Here is a 17,031-nt window from a genome sequence, read left to right as displayed (position 1 = left end):
TATTGTGCTGTGAGTGCAAAGATCCTCTCAAAAGTAATCACGCAAAAATATAAAATTATGCTCAGGTATGAAAAATAGACCTCAATAGGGACACAGAGCTAGGAAGGTACAGTGTGTACCTTTTCATCTTCAGATTCTTGGTAATTTCCCTGCCTGCCTCGTACAATGCTCTCCAGTGACCACACTAGATCATCCAGATGGATAATCTTTCATGCCCCTGGAGTCAAAGCTGCCTTTTCATTTTATGCACCCCCAGGGCCAGAACAACTTACAAGACAAGCTTCATTTGGAAATCCTGCCATTGTATCAGGAATTCAAACACCACATTCATAACATGCTTTATGAGGAATGTCATCTATTTACATATGCAAGGCTGTGGTTTCTCCTGCCAGGTCCTGTTTTCATGTGCAACATGTGATTGTTGTCAACGTGCTGCCAGTTACGTCAGGTTTAGCAAAATCATCTGAGGCTTTCTAAATAAATAGCACAATAAAATAAAATAAATGTTCACCAAAATAATTGTGATGTTCTTTTTTTACTAAACTAAAAAGCAAAACAAAACATATTTGTTCAACCACATCCGGGATAGATAAAGTCCACAAGACTTCTAAGAAAGAAAGAAAAAAAGGATTTCTTGGAAAAAGTTGAGATTCAGCTATTTGGGATCAGCAGGGGCTCGTGGATATGGCTATGATTATGATACAGCATAGTTTTAGTTTTTGTGTTGCTTTGTTTCCAATCTACCACGTGTGTGTGCGAGAGAGATGCCTCAAACTGTTGTTGGAATAAATATTTTTAAAACTTTTGCCCTGAACAAGATGTTCCTCAGATTTATAACAATATGGTGATGATCCAGCATTAGTATTACACTAAACAGCCCTTATTTGGCCTGATTCTAGTCATTTAAAGTAAAATATATTGAGCTGGCATTTCCTAGATAGATTCCCTAGAAAAGAACTGTCAGGAGAGATAAATGAGCAGAAATAAAATTTCATCAACACTTGACTATCTCAACCTCAGACTATATTGAAAACACATGGTTTCACAAATCAACCATAATCCAATATAAAAGACGTTGTTAGAAAGTGGAACAAACCGTGCCATTTTCTGTGGCCTAACAGTAGAGTTAACCCATCGTTTTTAGTTTATTGTCACAATAACAACTTGCTTTCTGGAGCGTAATTACTCCGACAAACCTCCGAGAAAAGCTCTCGCCGTGTTTTTCCACCAGGATCTATATTACTGGAAACAGCCTGTGTGCATTCCTATTATCTTTAATGTCGAGGCGGTGAATTCCCAGAATGAAGGCTCTGCCAGGGCCGCCCGGCGGGGCGGAGTCAACCCTGCAATTATTCCTGGAAAGCGGATAGGGAGAAGCTGCCGCGCGATTCCTGGGAGCGAGCGCCGGTTCAGCGAAGGCAGGAGCCGCCGGGTGGCAACGGAGGGGAGCGACGAGCCACAAAACACCAGCCGGAAGAAGAAATAAATGACTCGGGCCTCGACACGGTTATTCCGTGAGTTAACAGTTAAAAACCACAAAAAAAAAACCCACACAAAAAACGCTGCTAATAGCAGAGCCGCGAGCTGTCAGAGAGCGAAACAACCGGCCGGTCGGTGCGGAAAGGGAGTTGGTGCGGCCGGTGTGACGTCAGAGCCGCCGGTGCTGTGAACAGTTCTCAGAATAGACTTCTAGGAAACGGTAAATTTTAAAAGCCAAGCCTTTAGACGCTGTCCTTCACACATTTGGATCCCGCTCCAGTGACAACACACTCCAACTCGCTGCTAGAGGTTTTTATATGTTTTATATGTGTTTTTACTGTACGTTAGACACCCGGTGCTCTTATATAAACTACAGCACCAGAGCGCTGTTTGGGTACGCGGAGCTCCTCGTCTCTTCATTTCGCTCATAACAGGCTTATTCATACCAAACCGATGATAACGCTCATTTTCTCGTAGCGGCGGGGTTTTTTTTGTCTTTAGACAAAGTCTTATTTCTGAAGAGGAATAACTGCCCGCATCTTTGCCCAGAGGATTCAAGAAATAGCATGATTCTTTGTGTACCAGGGTGAGTAGACTTCTTTGTTTCTGAGTTTTCTCTGTTGTTGTCTGTGTTAAGAACATATTCTATTTGTAAAACTAATGCACTCTTAATTAGTGTTAAGTGACATTTAAATAATTTGAATAAGTGTTAATTATACATCTATTGTAAGGGTGAGAACCGTCGCAAAGTCCACCAATTCTAAATGCAAAGGCCTTTTACACGAATCATAAACTCTAAAGGTGGTCTTCATCAGAAACTACTCCATATTAATAGTAGTAATTATACAGTATTTTTTAATTCAACCTTTATTTAACCAGGAAAACCTGACTGAAAATAAAACAAGATTCAAGTGTCCTGTCCAAGATTGCCATCAATAAGACAAACAACAAAACACACGTAACACAAAGTATGTCACATAATGTCATAAATAAAAATGTGATTCTAAAATAAATAAGACTAAATATTAACCCTTTGTGGTTCTCAAGTTGAAACACGGACAGTGAATTCACCTCTTCTTATACACATAAGTCAACACTGAACTACAAATATGTGGATGTGGACTTCTACATTAATATGGAAGAGTAAAGCCTGCTGTGACTGTTTTTTTGATGCCCTTTAAAGCATATTTTTTATCTCATTTGCAGTCCTAGAGCTCCTCTGCCCGCTGCTCCGTCTACTGAAGCCCCACGGGGCATGCGGGCAGGAACTGTACCTCCTTCCCCTTGCTTTCAAAGCACCCCTCCGCTATGGGACCCCACAAAGGACCTGCGGGCAATTGCCAGCAACTTCTGCTATCTAGAAAATTCAGGTACAGTATGAAAAGAGTTTGACTTTTAAAGCCACTGAACCTAACAACCACTGCTCTGTCTGGCACATTTCATTTACTGTTGTAAGAGATTTAGTTAAATCACTCAATTGTGGACCGTTCTAATCAAGAAACAGGGACAGGACAGCCTGACTGTTCAGACTGACTAATATTTAGTAATCTGTTTGTGTAGGATGGTACTGGGGAGCTGTAACTGCGGCTCAGGCCCACGCTGCACTTCAAGAGGCATCTGAAGGAGCTTTTTTGGTACGAGACAGCAGCCACCCTCTGTACATGCTGACCCTCTCGGTCAGGACTGCACGCGGTCCCACCAGCATACGGATCCAGTACAGCGGCGCCCAGTTTTTGCTCGACTCCAGCTCCCCGGCCCGGCCCAGCCTGTCGTCCTTCCCCAACGTGCCCAGCCTGGTGCAGCACTACATGGGACCAGAGAGGAAAGCAGAGGAGGGGAAGGTGGAGAAGGAGCCTCCTTCAAAACCCTCTCAGCAGACAATTGAGGAGACATCTGTGGTATTAAAACTGAAGCGGCCTGTGTACAAGTCCCAGGGCCTCCCCTCCTTGCAGCACCTCACACGCCTCGTCATTAACAGACACTCTGACTGCCCTGACCAGCTACCACTCCCGAGGCCTCTGCTGCGTTACATACAGGACTATCCCTTCAAGGTATGAGGGGTCCCTCAGATCGATTATTCTGGCTGAATCTCAGCTGACTTTAAAGGAAAGAAACTGGCACGCAGGTCCTTTGTGCCTGTAAGATGACAAAGCTGCTCCAGCAGCTGGAGGCCAGTCGTGAAAATGCTGGACACAGGGTCGTGCTTTTGCTGACGAAATATGTACAAATTCAGTTGATATTGACGTGCCTGGTTTCAGACTTGATTTGTCATGGACTGGGTGATGAAGTACCCCAGAAAAAGACGACATGTGAGCAAACCTCAGTACTGTAATTTACACTTATTTTATGATGAATGTGGAAATTGTCCATATCCATTTAGCCCTCATGAGTTCTGGATGTACATACTGTTCCTACGAAGTACACTGATTCCATTAAGACATCTTTTATGCCATTTTATTTTTCTCAGTAAGACATTTTTTCTACCTTTTACATGTGTACATTTTTCTATTAAAATAAGCAATTGGAGCCTAGCTTTCTGTCGTTTATATATATATAGTTTATTCTCTTGTGTGTTGCTTAAATGGCAGTATTACGCACAGGGTGAAGAGAAATACTGCCATCATCATCATTATTAACCACCACATGATGGCTGCTCTTGTGACGTTTGTTACGAAATATTTTCACCCTCAATCACCTTTGAAACACAAAGACTTTGTGGCCTTTGAGCTTCAAGTGTGTGTGGAGACGCAGATTGTGTGAGGAAGCCACATTGTGTGTGTTTTTGCTCAACAATGCGTGCAGCCTGCATCTGAGTCAGCCAGTGGACAAGCGAAGGGGAGGACCGTTCATCAGCGGATTCACAGAACTACTGAATGCTTCCAGGGAGGAGGGTGAGTTTCTGAGAGGGAGGGTTCTAAGAAAAGCCTCAGTAATTACCTTCAGCTTTGAGCCTGCTTGTGTGCCACCTCGCACACTTTTTTTTATTATTATTATTGTGGAGCAGGATGTGATCACAAATGTTACCAGATTAAAAGTGCAACCGTGGCATGAAAACGATTTGAGCTCCTGCAAATTGTGAATTTTGAGTGGTCAAATCGGTGGGAGCTCGTGCTTGGTGGCTCAGTGGGGGTAGGGGAGCTGTGGCTGTGGCGACCTGGGCTAAAGCCAGCGTAATAGGATCTCAGTTTCTCAATCCAGACCCAGCTTGTGGTGCTTGTTTGACTTCTCTTTCTGAAGGATGCAGAATCGTGGCCTAAGAAACAAAAACAAAATTGTGCGTAAAAGGGTTTGGACTTACAGTGAGAGAACACAGTAAGAGTGTATTGAGCTTAATTTCGTAATTAAATTCCGATTTTGTCAGTGTAGCCTTTTACTTTAAATCAAATAGACTAAAGGCCTAAAAGATCCACATGAACACAACTTTAGCATGAAGCCACAGCAGGTTAAATGACGACAAAATTTCATGACGCCAAGGTGGCGGACATAAAGGCTGAGAGGTTCTCTCTAGACAGACCTGCCAGTGATGTCGTGCCGTGTTTCCACATAATGCACCTCTGCCACATTCGCCTCCACCCACCGTTGAATGAGCGGGGGGTGCCGGGGGTCCACCTCCAAGTAAACACGACTGTTATTCACCAGAGAAAGAACACAAAATGCATTAAAATCAGCAGGACAGGATTATCAGAAGCAACCTTGAGATGAGAGCAGTGGCACATGTCTGGAACTGTATTCACTGTAAGTCTTTTAAAAAGCTAAACTCATTACAGAGGCAACACGATACGTGTGTTTTTCAGAACATGCTGTTCCTGTGACAAGCCGACGCCGTTAGGAATTAAACCCAGGTGTGTGTGTGTGTGTATGCTTGTGTCGAGCAGTGGGGTTCCTTACCCATGATTAGACAGAATCTGTGGAGCCAGACTCAAAATCTGTTTGATCACTTTTAGGCCATCTTTACCTCCATCTAAGGCAGCGTGGTCTTCAAACCTGCGCATACAGTACCCAAATATCACTTAAATACAACCATTTGATGTCACATATTGTCACCTAATATACAGATACAAATACATTTTATGAATTATATGCATTTTCAAAGGTTTGGTGTTTTGGTGACTTGTAAACAAACATCACATTTAGTATGTACTATTTTAGTTTTTGTCAAGAATTCTGAAATTATTAGTATGACTTTATTTTAAACCCCTGTTTTGCATTTATAAACATTATATAAACAGTTAATGAAATGGTTTATAGCACATTATAACACACTGTATTGTCTAAAAAAGCCAAAATGCAGTAACTACGTATTTCGTCAAAACTTAGTTAAGACCTGAATCTGACTTGTTGACATTTGTTTTAGCATATAAAACTTCTTTATGCCACAGAAACAAACAATTTAAAACAAAATAGTATGTTAAATCTGCAGTTACTACAAAACACAGCTAAAAACCAAATAGTCAACTACACACGGCTACAGCAAGAGAGCCAATTCAAGCTAAAGCTAGCTAGTGAGATAGCCATAGCTAGACTTGATATTTACTTTTTCCCCTTAGCCGTTACCTGTAATTGAAACATTAATATTGATTAACTAACATCTTGGTAATTTAGTTCGTTATCCCACATAAATAAGGTAGTAGCTAAATCTGCTCATGGAGAATAAACAGTTAGCCTGCTAGCATGCTAAAATAGCTTAGCAGAGTAGGAGTGACTGCCATCTCAGCTCTTGACTGGTGAAATCCATGACTTTGGGGTGGTCAATTAAATTGATGAAATTGTTAATTATATTGATTTTGAAGAAATGGTAGAAGGAAGCTGAAACAACACATTTTGTTTGTTGATACTGTGTTTTCCCGTCATATTACCTGATTTTTTTCCAAAGGCAAAGAGCAGATTTTAGGTCTTATTTATGGTGAGTGGCAATTATTTTTTGTTGTTGGTAGATACATTTTGTAGTGTTTATCAATATAATGTATGTCTTAATAACTCACACTCCTTCTTTATAACTTCTCTGATGAAGCATCAATACCTGGTATATAAACAGTTGAATGCTTGATGATATATTGTAATCATATAGGATGAATTGCCTTCACACACTTTGAATCTACCTGTGAATGTGTGTATAAACAGTTAATAAATTCTTTATAGTACACTGTGAGGATGTTAATGCATGTACTATTATATAAGTATCTATGATAACAAGCTATCAATCATTCACGTGTTTCAACTGTTTATACACCATTTATGGACACTTCGTAGGAAGAGATGTAAATGTGCACAAATCCATTAATTAACACTTTTAAACTGCATTATTGTTTATTATAACATGTTATAGCCATTTTTAATTGTTTATTCTACTTATAAATGCTATGGGGAGGTTAAATAAAAAATAAACTAAGAGAGGCTGAATGTGTTTTAGTCACCTAAAAATTTCAGGCTCCAATGACGTCATGTCCTCTGAGAACAGGTACGGAGGGTTACTGACCAAAGCTGAAACAGGGCTACAGAGGCTCAACACACTTTCTGCATCTGAAAAAACACAATTTTTTTTAATCAGTGTGTTTATTAATGTGTTATTTAATGACTGCAATGCACTGCTGTCACATACCTTTCATTACATCTATATGATATATCTGTAATCTGTCCTGAAGCCCCAACCTGAAGAGAAAAATTCTTTATCAGACTTTATGCATTACTCGATACGCCCCCAATTCAAAGAACATTCATTGAAAGTCTTTAACCACAATAAAAGTAAATCAATAAGGACATTTACAACTTGTTTTCATGTGCTATGGTACAATTACCTTAACGCATTCTCTCTTGTTAAATCCACTGCATCCTGGCTTTGATCCAAGGCAATGGCTTTAAGCTTGTGAAAGAGAAACAAACACAGCAATTAAAAACTGCTGCTTACCGTTTGGATACAACTACCTCAGGGAAAATGTCTATTTGTCTGTGTTCCTGTATTTTTCTGAATGATGAACATGTTTAGATTTCTTACTTTACAGACCGTTAACAATGGAGACAGAAAAATAAGCAGACACAGCTCACCTTATGACAGGATAATAAAAGTCAGCTGACAATTTGTTCTGTGATGTAAAGACAATAGTGTATTCTACTACGAAGCCCTTTTACTTAGCCATGTGTATCTATGTGTATATTTTTTTGTCATTATCAATTAACCTACTGTTTTTTTCTTCTATTAAGCGATTAATCATTTAGTCTTTATAATGTCAAAATTGACACCTGGCCATCACCTGTTACCAAAACCCACAATGATGTCAGAAAATGACTTAACTAGTCTGACCAGCAGCCTAAACACCTAATGTATCCAACTTTTAAGGAAAGGAAACTGACAAACCATTAACATTTTTAAAAACTGACACCAGCCAGAGTTTGGTATTTTACGTGATTATCGTAATTGTAATAAATAAATTCTCTCTAAACCTACTGGTCAGTTAATTGACTGATCATTTCAGCACTTAGGTATATATATATATGTAAAAACAAAACTAAGACTCTACAGCCATACTAAATGTTAAAGGGGAACTCCACCGATTTTACACATCAATGTCTGTTTACAGGTCTTGGTGAGGCACCAGGTTTTAACAAGGAAGAACAATGCATGGGATAGAAAAGACGACATCTCGTCAAATTGGTGGACTACTCTTTCAATGCCAGCATTGCAAAATGCTCACAATGACAATGCTAACATGCTTATGATTAGCAGGTGTCATATTTACAATGTTCAACATCTTAGTTTAGTGTGTTAGCATGCTAACATTTGCTAATTGTAACTAAACACAAAGTACAGCTGAGGCTGATGGGAATGTCATTGTATGTGGCGCTAGATGAAATGTCAGGGGATCAATATTATTTCAATTCATCCTGAGGGGAACATGAATGTCTGCATCAAATTTCAAGGCAATCCATTCAATAGTTAGTAGAGATATTTCACTAAAAACCACAAATCTCAACCTCATGGTGTTGCTAAATGGAAAGTCAAGAACTCCTTAGGATATGTCATCTGGGGACCATGAATGTCTGTTTCCAATCCATCTCTCAGATGTTAGAAATTTCACTGAATAAAGGAAAACTTTGACCTGCTGGTGGTGCGAGAGGAAAAGACAGGGGATCACCAAGACCACCGGCTTTATCCTCTGGGGACCATGAAAGTCTTCACCAAATTACCAAATCCAATAGTTGTTGAGATATTTCAGCCAAAGTGGCTAAAATCTATTTCCTACATCACACACAAGCCTCACCTGAGGAAGACTCTTCAGCAGACTAAGAGAAATGGCACCAGAGCCACATCCCACTTCCAAGCATGTATGCTGGACGTCTGCACCCACTCCAGTCCCGGGCTTCCTCTCCAGATCAGTGAGCACGAGTTCAACCAACTCCTGCACCAAACACACAGAGAAAACACTGCTCTGGTTACGTGTTGTTGATTGATTTATTGATTTCACTGTACGTGTGCCCTGTCCTGTGACCAACCTCGGTTTCAGGTCTTGGGATGAACACAGGAGGTCTCATCTTCAGTGTCAGATATCTGAAGTCCCACTCCTCAATCACATACTGCACAGGCATTCTAGACCAAACATACATTTGTGAGTATTCTCAGTAAATAAACATCTGAATACATATTTATATGGAGGTGTATGCAGAAACTTTATACCTGGATAGGCGCCGGGTGCAGAGCTTCCACATCTGCTCTGTTTTTTCCCGGCTGAGAAACTCTGTTAACTTCCCCTGCTCAAGACTTTCTATCTGGATCAATAAATGGCATGTTAGAACAGGAAGGGATGCTGTTAAATGTGAATGCGGGTATTTAGACATTACGTCAGACAATAGAGAGCTCAGCAGATTTCAACTCACAGTTTTCGCCCCGAGCAGATAAGCAATGATGTAGTGGCTAGAGTGGTCAGGCTCCGTCACACCTCTCTCCGCAAAGTGTCTCTTCCACAAGTCCAGTGCCTGAAGTGCTGTGATCCTGCCTGCAGGTAAGACTGGAGCGCTGCATCTACGTGCTGACTGGGAGCCCCAAATTCCCTAAAAGTATTTGATTTAAGTGAGTTTCTAAATAATCACAAATGTACTCAATTTCAGATCAAACCTCATACACCACTGATTGACGTACCATCAAGATACACAATCAAATCAGGGTCAAATAATCTGTACACTGAGGTATGTGGGATTATTAGATATAACTACAAAATCAAAACCATTCCAACACGGGGATGAAGCGGGGGATTCAGGCTACTGCTGGGTATGTTATGTGTATGTTATGTTATGATTTTTTGCCCAGATTTGATCCGGTGTGTGTCCCCTCTGAAGGTGCAATTTATTCAGTAAGACAATTTATTATTAAATGCAAATCAACCAATAAATGGCTGAATAAATAAAGCATGATCCCTGTGCTATAAATTCAGTCGTCTAGCTGCTACAAATAGTCTACCTAAAAGCAATCAAATTTTAGTAGTTACAGTTTTGTTTGCACGTATTAATCCGTGTTAAACGAGATATTAGTGTTCATTTGTCCTCAATTTACTCTTCCTTTTTGTATGGCAAGTGTAACGTTAAAGCCTGCCTGGTTTAAAAGTTAATTTTTAGCTGTTGTGCTCAAAGCAGCATCCCATCTTCTAAACAACAAAACAACAACAACAAAAAAAACCCATTTGACCAGTTAGTTACCTTTGGTCCACAGCATCTGGAGCCTGCCCTCAGAGGTCTTCTCCACATGACTAGTCTAAGCAGACACCCTCTCTACATCAGCCGTACGCTGTCGCCGCTGCATCCTGACGGTATTCTGTTCAACATGTAAACCACTTGTATCGTCTTAAATGGGAATTAAACCACCTTTTCTATAATCGGGTGACACGCTAGTTGACACTGTTCATAGTATTTCCGACACATGGCTGACTACTGCTGACTTGACGCACAACGTCTCGATATGCGGCGCACACGGCGCAGCACTGACGCTGGTGAACAGTGTTGCCTTTGGGTGCTGTCGAATATATGAAAATTTAGAGGACGGAGCAGCCAAAAACCGCAAGTGGTGGCTAGCACTAAATGAACTGCTGATAATAAAACTGCAACTTCCAGCTAATTTATCAACCACAAACTGAAAGACACATTTTCCACAGAATAATGCAATCTACCGTCTACGTAGTATTTACGACGTCCGCTATTTGCATCAGTAAATTACGAGGCGCTCGTGAAGACATCATTGTTGTTCCCCAATCTGATGTGCATGAATGTGGCGAGTATTTTAGAGTTGTTGGATAGTTTGTAATTAGATTGGCAGCTTTTTTTCAAAGTACAGTGATAACACATTTGTTCGGAAGTTGGTCAGACGTTAGAAGTGCTCAATGTATTTCGCAGGAGGCTCATGAACTTATCTTTCTACGTTTAAGCTGGAAGCTAGCAGCTAGCTTCAGCTGCTAAAAAACAGTTGAGGCAGGCACACACAGGATATTGTCATCTAAAACTGAAACGGGTTGTTTAAAGTTTGTTAACTTAAGCTGACCATTTGGTAAATTCCCTGGGCTAAAGTTGCCCTGACAAAAGGGTGTATGATGGGCATGACCAATCGAATAGAGTGTATATTTTTCAGTGAGTTTCACCCCACCCTGGGTCCAAAAATAACATATCAGGTAAGTGCGCAAGAATTACATCTTTAACAAGGGAAGTTGTAATAAAATGACCATAATTTTCTTATTAATTACCGTAGTCATTACCAACATGGCAATTTTTCCTCATTATTATTATAAGACAGTTATCAATCATATAATTTAGTATCAGAAACTTAAAGTACATTGAAATTGAAGTCTTTTCATTTTATAAGGTCAAGTGTGTGGAAAATATTATCAGAAGTAGCCATAAATCTTAGTCAACAGTTCCTATAGTTTCTTCTATGTGTATATTTTTTTAAGTATAATATTATAGTATAGTATAAGTATAATATTATATATAAAAGTATAATTTCCCCTCAGGGATCAATAAAGTATTTATGATTCTGAGGAGTTCAAATATTGGGGGTTATGCTAATCTTAGAGGTGTGTATAGTTTTACTTTCTAGCAAAATATATTACAGTAATCATCAGTCCCCATTTCTTACGATCAAGTTGAGGTGCATCTTGGAATTGAATACTGTACATAAAGGCATTCGCTCCTATTTAGTATTTCAAATGCTTTCAGGTATGAATTGACCTGCAAAAGTGTTTCAATTGATCACATATTACAAACATGCCCTGTAATTGTAAAACACAAGCAGTGGCACAGATTGCTAGGGGACAGTCTCTGCTTCTTTGTGTTTGTCTTTATGTATAATGGAATTAAAAATAGAATAATTGATTTTATTGATGGTAAACAGGCATTTAATCCCTCTACATAGTCTTGTGGTTTTGATCTTGGAAGTGAAAAGTGCATGATCTTCTTAGTGTATCTTATAGGACGTATTTTGTCACACAGTGTCCCCTATGTCCTCTCCTGACAGGTCCCAGAGGAATACATTTCACGGGAGCTCTTTGACACAGTTCAGGTTTATATTATCACCAAGCCAGAACTGCAAAACAAATTAATAACAGTGTATGTAATGTAACACTCCTCTTCTACCTCTCTGCCACAATTCATTGATTTTTTTCACCTTGAGATGTGTGTTTATGTTTACAAGAGAATGGTATGTTGTGCCTTTTCAGTATCTTCTATATCTTTTTTTCTTTTAGCACTGCCATGGGAAAAAAGTTAATCGGGTGTCCTGTGTGCATCGAACATAAAAAGTACAGCCGAAATGCCCTCCTGTTCAACCTTGGCCTCGTTTGTGATGCCCAGACCAACACGTGTGCCCTCGAGCCAATTGTGAAGAAGCTGTCTGGGTACCTCACAACTCTGGAGGTAGTGAATAATGTATTTTCACATCTGCACTTCACATGTGATTGCCTTCATATTTGTATAGTTTTCAGTATTAAGACCCCTCGGAGATGATCTTAATTTGTTTTGCCTTGTTGTGTTGCAGCTGGAGAGTGGCTTTATATCCAATGAGGAGAGCAAGCAGAAACTTTTACCCATTATGTCGACCTTGTTGGAAGAACTTAATGCCACAGGAGCCTGCACCTTACCTATCGGTATTGTTCTGTATTTTGCTGTGTATGTTTGAGTTTTATCTGTGGCAAACAGCCGTCTGTGTTTTTAATGTACATGCTGAAGCTAGTGGTTAAGGCAAAAGGCAAGGCAAATTTATTTATATAGTGCATTTCATACCCAAAGGCAACCCAAAGTGCTTTACAGGGTACATGAGCAAAATCACAAGAAACAAATGATAAAAACAATAAAAGGAAGCACATAAAAGAAAACATAAAAAGAAACCAGAAAGGACAAAAGCACACGGAGTAAAAGTAATAAAAACAATGGAACAAACAATCAAAAAGAACACAGAATAAAAACAATAAGACAAACAATTTGGTTTAAAAGAAAATTAATTAAAAGCAATGGTGAACAGGTTTGTCTTTAGCTTGGATTTGAAAGTAGTCAGCATTGTCTTAGTCTTAGCTCTTCTGGCAGTTTGAGCAGCATAGAAGCTAAAGGCAGCTTCACCATGTTTAGTTTTGACTCTGGGCTGAAGCTGAAGCTGTCTGATTGCTGTCTTAGATAGACCTGTGAACAGTCCAGCCTGCTAGAGATAACGTTTCTCTAGATCACGTTTTGATACAAGGTCTCTGATCCATGCAGTATTTTTAAGGTGGTAAAAGGCTGAATTTGTTATTGATTTAATGTGACTACTAAAATTTAGATCTGACTCCAAGATAACACGAGGTCTCTAGCTTGATTTTTACTCTTCAGCGACAGATTGTTTAGATGAGCACAGACTTCATTGGCTCCTAAAACAATGACTTCAGTTTTGTCCACATTTAGCTGGAGAAAATTTTTGAACATCCAGCTACTAATCTGTTTAATGCACTGTCCCAGGGAATCTATTGAACTATACTTCTTTAGCGACATAGCTATGTATATTTGTGTGTCATCTGTGTACGTGTGATATGAAACCATGCAATTTTGAACAGTTTCAGATAATGAGAGTATGAACCGATTCAGGACTGGGTCAGAGAGACCAAACCAGTGTTCAAGCCTGTCTATTAATATATTGTGGTCAACCGTATCAAAAGCAGCATTAAGGTCCAATAACAAACATAAACAGAGACTTCTATGCTGAGATTAATGTCATTCAGAACCTTGATAAGAGCGGTCTCGGTACTGTGGTGGGGCCTAAATCCAGACTGGAAAATGTCAAGGTAGTTATTTACGTCCAGAAAGTTGCTGCGTTGCGTAAAGACAACTTTTTCAATAATTTTACTAATAAATGGTAGGTTTGATATGAGCCTGTAGTAGTCTAGTACAGATGCATCCAGATTTTTTTAAGAGTGGCTTGATTACCGCAGCTTTCAAGGCTTTTGGGAAGACCCCTGAAAGCCGTGAACAGTTGACTATCTGTGATACATCTGTTGTCAGGCAACTAAAAATGCAAATTATGTGTGTGCGCGCGTGAAAAGTGTTAAAACACCTTCTGCTCATTTTGTTGCAGCAGCAAAAGTCACTGACCAAAAGCAGTCCAAATTAAATTTAGTGATACTTTGGTTTCACTACAGACAGATAAGGTCCTAAGACACAGCAGCACCACTGTGCAAGACAAGGCAGCTTTATTTGTATAGCACATTTCAAACACAGAGGCCAAAGGCAATAGGTAATACATAGGCAAAGAAAAGCATTAAAATTACATTTTAATGCTTTTTGTTGTGCAAGAAATCATGTAAAGTGTGTGCTGCAAAGATTTTTCTAGCTGTTTAAAGACAAACTCAAATTTCTAATTTTATGAAAATGTAATGTACAATGCTGCAATCTATTCCTAGAAAATAGAAAACAGGCTCAAAAATGTTCAATGTGTAGTATCTAACAAACTAATTTGACCTTTAGAAGAAATGAATGAAGGTCCTTGCTTGAAAAAATAATCTTCTTTCTTATTAATCTTTCACTAGTGCAAACATAACTATTAACCAATGCTTTTATTTATTTTCAACTTTGACTTTTGGGGGGGAAAAGCACAGTAGTGACTTCTAACTGTGTTTTACTCTTTTAGAAAAACTATTGAGTACTAAAGTTGGCAACAATAATTGTCAGGTTTTGAAAAAAAATCTAGTCTCTCTTTCTGTTCTGTTTTTTAGATGAGTCCAACACCATCCACCTAAAGCTGATCCAGCTGCGAAAGGACCCCCCGATTGTCCAGGAGTACGACGTGCCCGTCTTCACCCAGTGCAAAGACCATTTTATCAAATCTCAGTGGGATCTCACCACCCAACAGGTAGGCCTCATGTCCGATATCAAGGGACATCGTGATAAGACGTGCCACAATTCTCAGAAACACCAGGAGAAAGATCGTTTGAAGGCCTGTTATCAGTTGTGCATGCAGCGATACAAACACTTACCATATCACATCCTTTATTTTATTGACGGAAAGGAGGCATTAGAGTTGGAGAAGGTGCAATTTATTGTTACAATAATGTGTTATCGCTGTAATAATGAACAGACTTACAAGATTCTGGTATATTGTAGTGTGTATAAATCATCATTAAGGTCATGGAGCTAAGTACAAACCAGTAACATCTACTGTTTGTTGTTTACTGCAGATCCTGCCCTATATCGATGGATTTAGACACATCCAAAAAATTTCTGCTGAAGCGGATGTAGAGCTGAATCTTGTTCGCATTGCTGTGCAGAATCTACTGTGAGTACATTTCAGAGAATAAAGGGCAAACACACACCAGCGGCTACTGATGCGTGTCAAAACACCCTCATCCATTGTTTTGTGTGTACAGTAAGCCCACGCACCAGTGTGGGTTGATCCACACCGCCACGTCAGGACTAAACTATTTCTCAGTGCTGGTGTGCATTGGCTCTTCAGGAAAGCAGCAATTTTATCCCATTTGCTCCCGTCAAATTATGCGATGCTTTGTGACTCAGCTTGTGTGTGTTCCACTTCAGTGTTGTAAGACTTTTATTTCTAAAAGAAACCAAAGCGACATACTGAAATCCTCCTTTTTCCTTCACAGGTACTATGGTGTTGTGACCTTGGTGTCAATATTCCAGGTACTAATACACAAAACTCACACAGCACAACACATTGGACTTATTCCACTGCAATTGTGCACCTATGGTTTGGTGATACTATTTTTGATGGAATATTAGGGCCACTGTGATTTCAAGAATAAAGTAAAAAATATTACAAGTCATAATATTTCACAATGAGAAAAATATTGAAATATTTCGAGAGTCGTTACTGGTGAAACTTTTAACTTCAGGTCATCCACATCTTTCATTTGACACAGGAAAGCTGTATTAATAAAACTTCACTCAACTCAAAATATTACGACTTTTTTTCTCATGCATTTTCTACTATATTCAAAAAATATTACACCTTCTTTCTCGTAATATTACTACTTTTTCCAGTGGTCATAGTTAATTCTCTGTTCTAAGCATTTGAGGGTCCGTTCAGTGTGGTGATGGTCTCGTCTTTTTACCTCCCTCCAGTACTCTAATGTGTATTGTACCACCCCGAAAGTCCAGAGCCTCATAGATGACAAGTCTATTCAGGAGGAGTGCCTCAACTACGTCACAAAGCAGGGTAAATAAGTCATGATTGTTGAACACAAGTGTTGTTTTTCCCTTTTATTTTGTTTCATTGCATTGTTGTATTGTTGTCTGTCAGGTCAGAAACGTGCCAGTCTGAGAGATGTGTTCCAGCTCTACTGTGGTCTGAGTCCAGGCACCACAGTCAGAGACCTTTGTTCTCGCTACTCGCAGCAGCTTCAAAGGGTTGATGAGAGGTCAGCATCACTCACCTCATCAGTTCCTGAAAAGACTTTACGACTCAAAATGTTCATGTCAGAGTGACATTTATTTCCACGTGTGTCACGTCATATGTTTCCCATCAGGAGGCTGATCCAATTCGGACTGATGAAGACTCTTATTCGACGACTGCAGAAATATCCGGTGAAGGTGATCCGCGATGAGAGGAGCAGGCCGCCTCGACTCTACACCGGCTGCCATAGTTATGATGAGATCTGCTGCAAAACAGGCAGGTTTTAAAGCTCTCTCTGTTTGTTTAGCATATCTAATAACTGATGGTGGAAAACAAGTCTGCTTACGTTGTCTTAATTTTACAGGGATCAGTTATCAGGAGCTGGACGAACGTTTGGAAAATGATCCCAACATCGTGGTGTGCTGGAAGTGATACGACACCAGCGCAGCCATCAGACTGAAAGATACAGAGATGCCTCAACCAAAGATGCCTTTAGTGAGAGGAATAACAAATTTTATTTTGTAATTTTTATGTTAAGATTAGTGTTTTTTTTAAATTATCCACACTTCTGTTTAGGTCAAGTGAGGAAGGTGATATTTATTAATATTGTGCAAAAGAAAATCTGTGATTAATAAAAGAGATTATACCACTGAGTGATACTTTAAGTCATAGTGCATGAAGCATACAATGGTGCAAAAAACATGTAGAAT

The 17,031-nt window shown here is 39.6% G+C and overlaps 3 protein-coding genes across 3 annotated transcripts; 2 read left to right on the top strand and 1 right to left on the bottom strand.

The window, feature by feature from the left end:
* The first annotated feature begins 1,734 nt into the window (after positions 1-1,734).
* Positions 1,735-4,005, top strand: cisha (cytokine inducible SH2-containing protein a). The gene is made up of 3 exons (XM_070902165.1): positions 1,735-2,065; positions 2,686-2,849; positions 3,040-4,005. The coding sequence occupies exons 1-3, from the start codon at positions 2,046-2,048 to the stop codon at positions 3,534-3,536; spliced, it is 681 nt and encodes a 226-aa protein (XP_070758266.1). The 5' UTR covers positions 1,735-2,045; the 3' UTR covers positions 3,537-4,005.
* Positions 4,006-4,574: 569 nt separating this feature from the next.
* Positions 4,575-10,212, bottom strand: hemk1 (HemK methyltransferase family member 1). Its single transcript, XM_070902164.1, has 11 exons — positions 10,165-10,212; positions 9,349-9,522; positions 9,149-9,240; positions 8,968-9,061; positions 8,736-8,873; positions 7,275-7,339; positions 7,079-7,128; positions 6,903-6,999; positions 5,368-5,487; positions 4,994-5,104; positions 4,575-4,732 (listed from the first exon to the last, which is right to left on the bottom strand). Exons 1-11 carry the CDS (start codon positions 10,210-10,212, stop codon positions 4,669-4,671), a joined length of 1,053 nt encoding a protein of 350 aa, XP_070758265.1. The 3' UTR covers positions 4,575-4,668.
* A 535-nt stretch (positions 10,213-10,747) lies between these two features.
* nprl2 (NPR2 like, GATOR1 complex subunit) lies at positions 10,748-16,949 on the top strand. The gene is made up of 11 exons (XM_070902972.1): positions 10,748-11,126; positions 11,969-12,060; positions 12,198-12,366; positions 12,488-12,596; positions 14,688-14,824; positions 15,150-15,247; positions 15,573-15,609; positions 16,051-16,144; positions 16,229-16,346; positions 16,455-16,597; positions 16,686-16,949. Exons 1-11 carry the CDS (start codon positions 11,046-11,048, stop codon positions 16,751-16,753), a joined length of 1,146 nt encoding a protein of 381 aa, XP_070759073.1. The 5' UTR covers positions 10,748-11,045; the 3' UTR covers positions 16,754-16,949.
* The last annotated feature ends 82 nt before the right edge of the window (positions 16,950-17,031 follow it).

Source organism: Enoplosus armatus, chromosome 3 (assembly GCF_043641665.1).
Source record: "Enoplosus armatus isolate fEnoArm2 chromosome 3, fEnoArm2.hap1, whole genome shotgun sequence".
Taxonomy (NCBI): domain Eukaryota; kingdom Metazoa; phylum Chordata; class Actinopteri; order Centrarchiformes; family Enoplosidae; genus Enoplosus; species Enoplosus armatus.
The sequence above is the reverse complement of the archived record's forward strand: the minus strand, read 5'-3'. Positions and strand labels throughout refer to the sequence as shown.

What these genes read in the sequence shown, in the direction of transcription:
- cisha (XM_070902165.1), top strand. Translation starts at nt 2,046, where the DNA reads ATGATTCTTTGTGTACCAGG. An exon ending in ATGATTCTTTGTGTACCAGG is followed by an intron (nt 2,066 to 2,685) that starts GTGAGTAGACTT and finishes TCTCATTTGCAG; the next exon opens with TCCTAGAGCTCCTCTGCCCG. An exon ending in CTGCTATCTAGAAAATTCAG is followed by an intron (nt 2,850 to 3,039) that starts GTACAGTATGAA and finishes CTGTTTGTGTAG; the next exon opens with GATGGTACTGGGGAGCTGTA.
- nprl2 (XM_070902972.1), top strand. Translation starts at nt 11,046, where the DNA reads ATGATGGGCATGACCAATCGAATAGAGTGTATATTTTTCAGTGAGTTT. An exon ending in ATTGCTGTGCAGAATCTACT is followed by an intron (nt 15,248 to 15,572) that starts GTGAGTACATTT and finishes TTTCCTTCACAG; the next exon opens with GTACTATGGTGTTGTGACCT. An exon ending in CAACTACGTCACAAAGCAGG is followed by an intron (nt 16,145 to 16,228) that starts GTAAATAAGTCA and finishes GTTGTCTGTCAG; the next exon opens with GTCAGAAACGTGCCAGTCTG.
- hemk1 (XM_070902164.1), bottom strand. Translation starts at nt 10,212, where the DNA reads ATGTGGAGAAGACCTCTGAGGGCAGGCTCCAGATGCTGTGGACCAAAG. An exon ending in ACAAGAGAGAATGCGTTAAG is followed by an intron (nt 7,129 to 7,274) that starts GTAATTGTACCA and finishes TTTTCTCTTCAG; the next exon opens with GTTGGGGCTTCAGGACAGAT. An exon ending in CGGCACGACATCACTGGCAG is followed by an intron (nt 4,733 to 4,993) that starts GTCTGTCTAGAG and finishes TTTGTTTCTTAG; the next exon opens with GCCACGATTCTGCATCCTTC.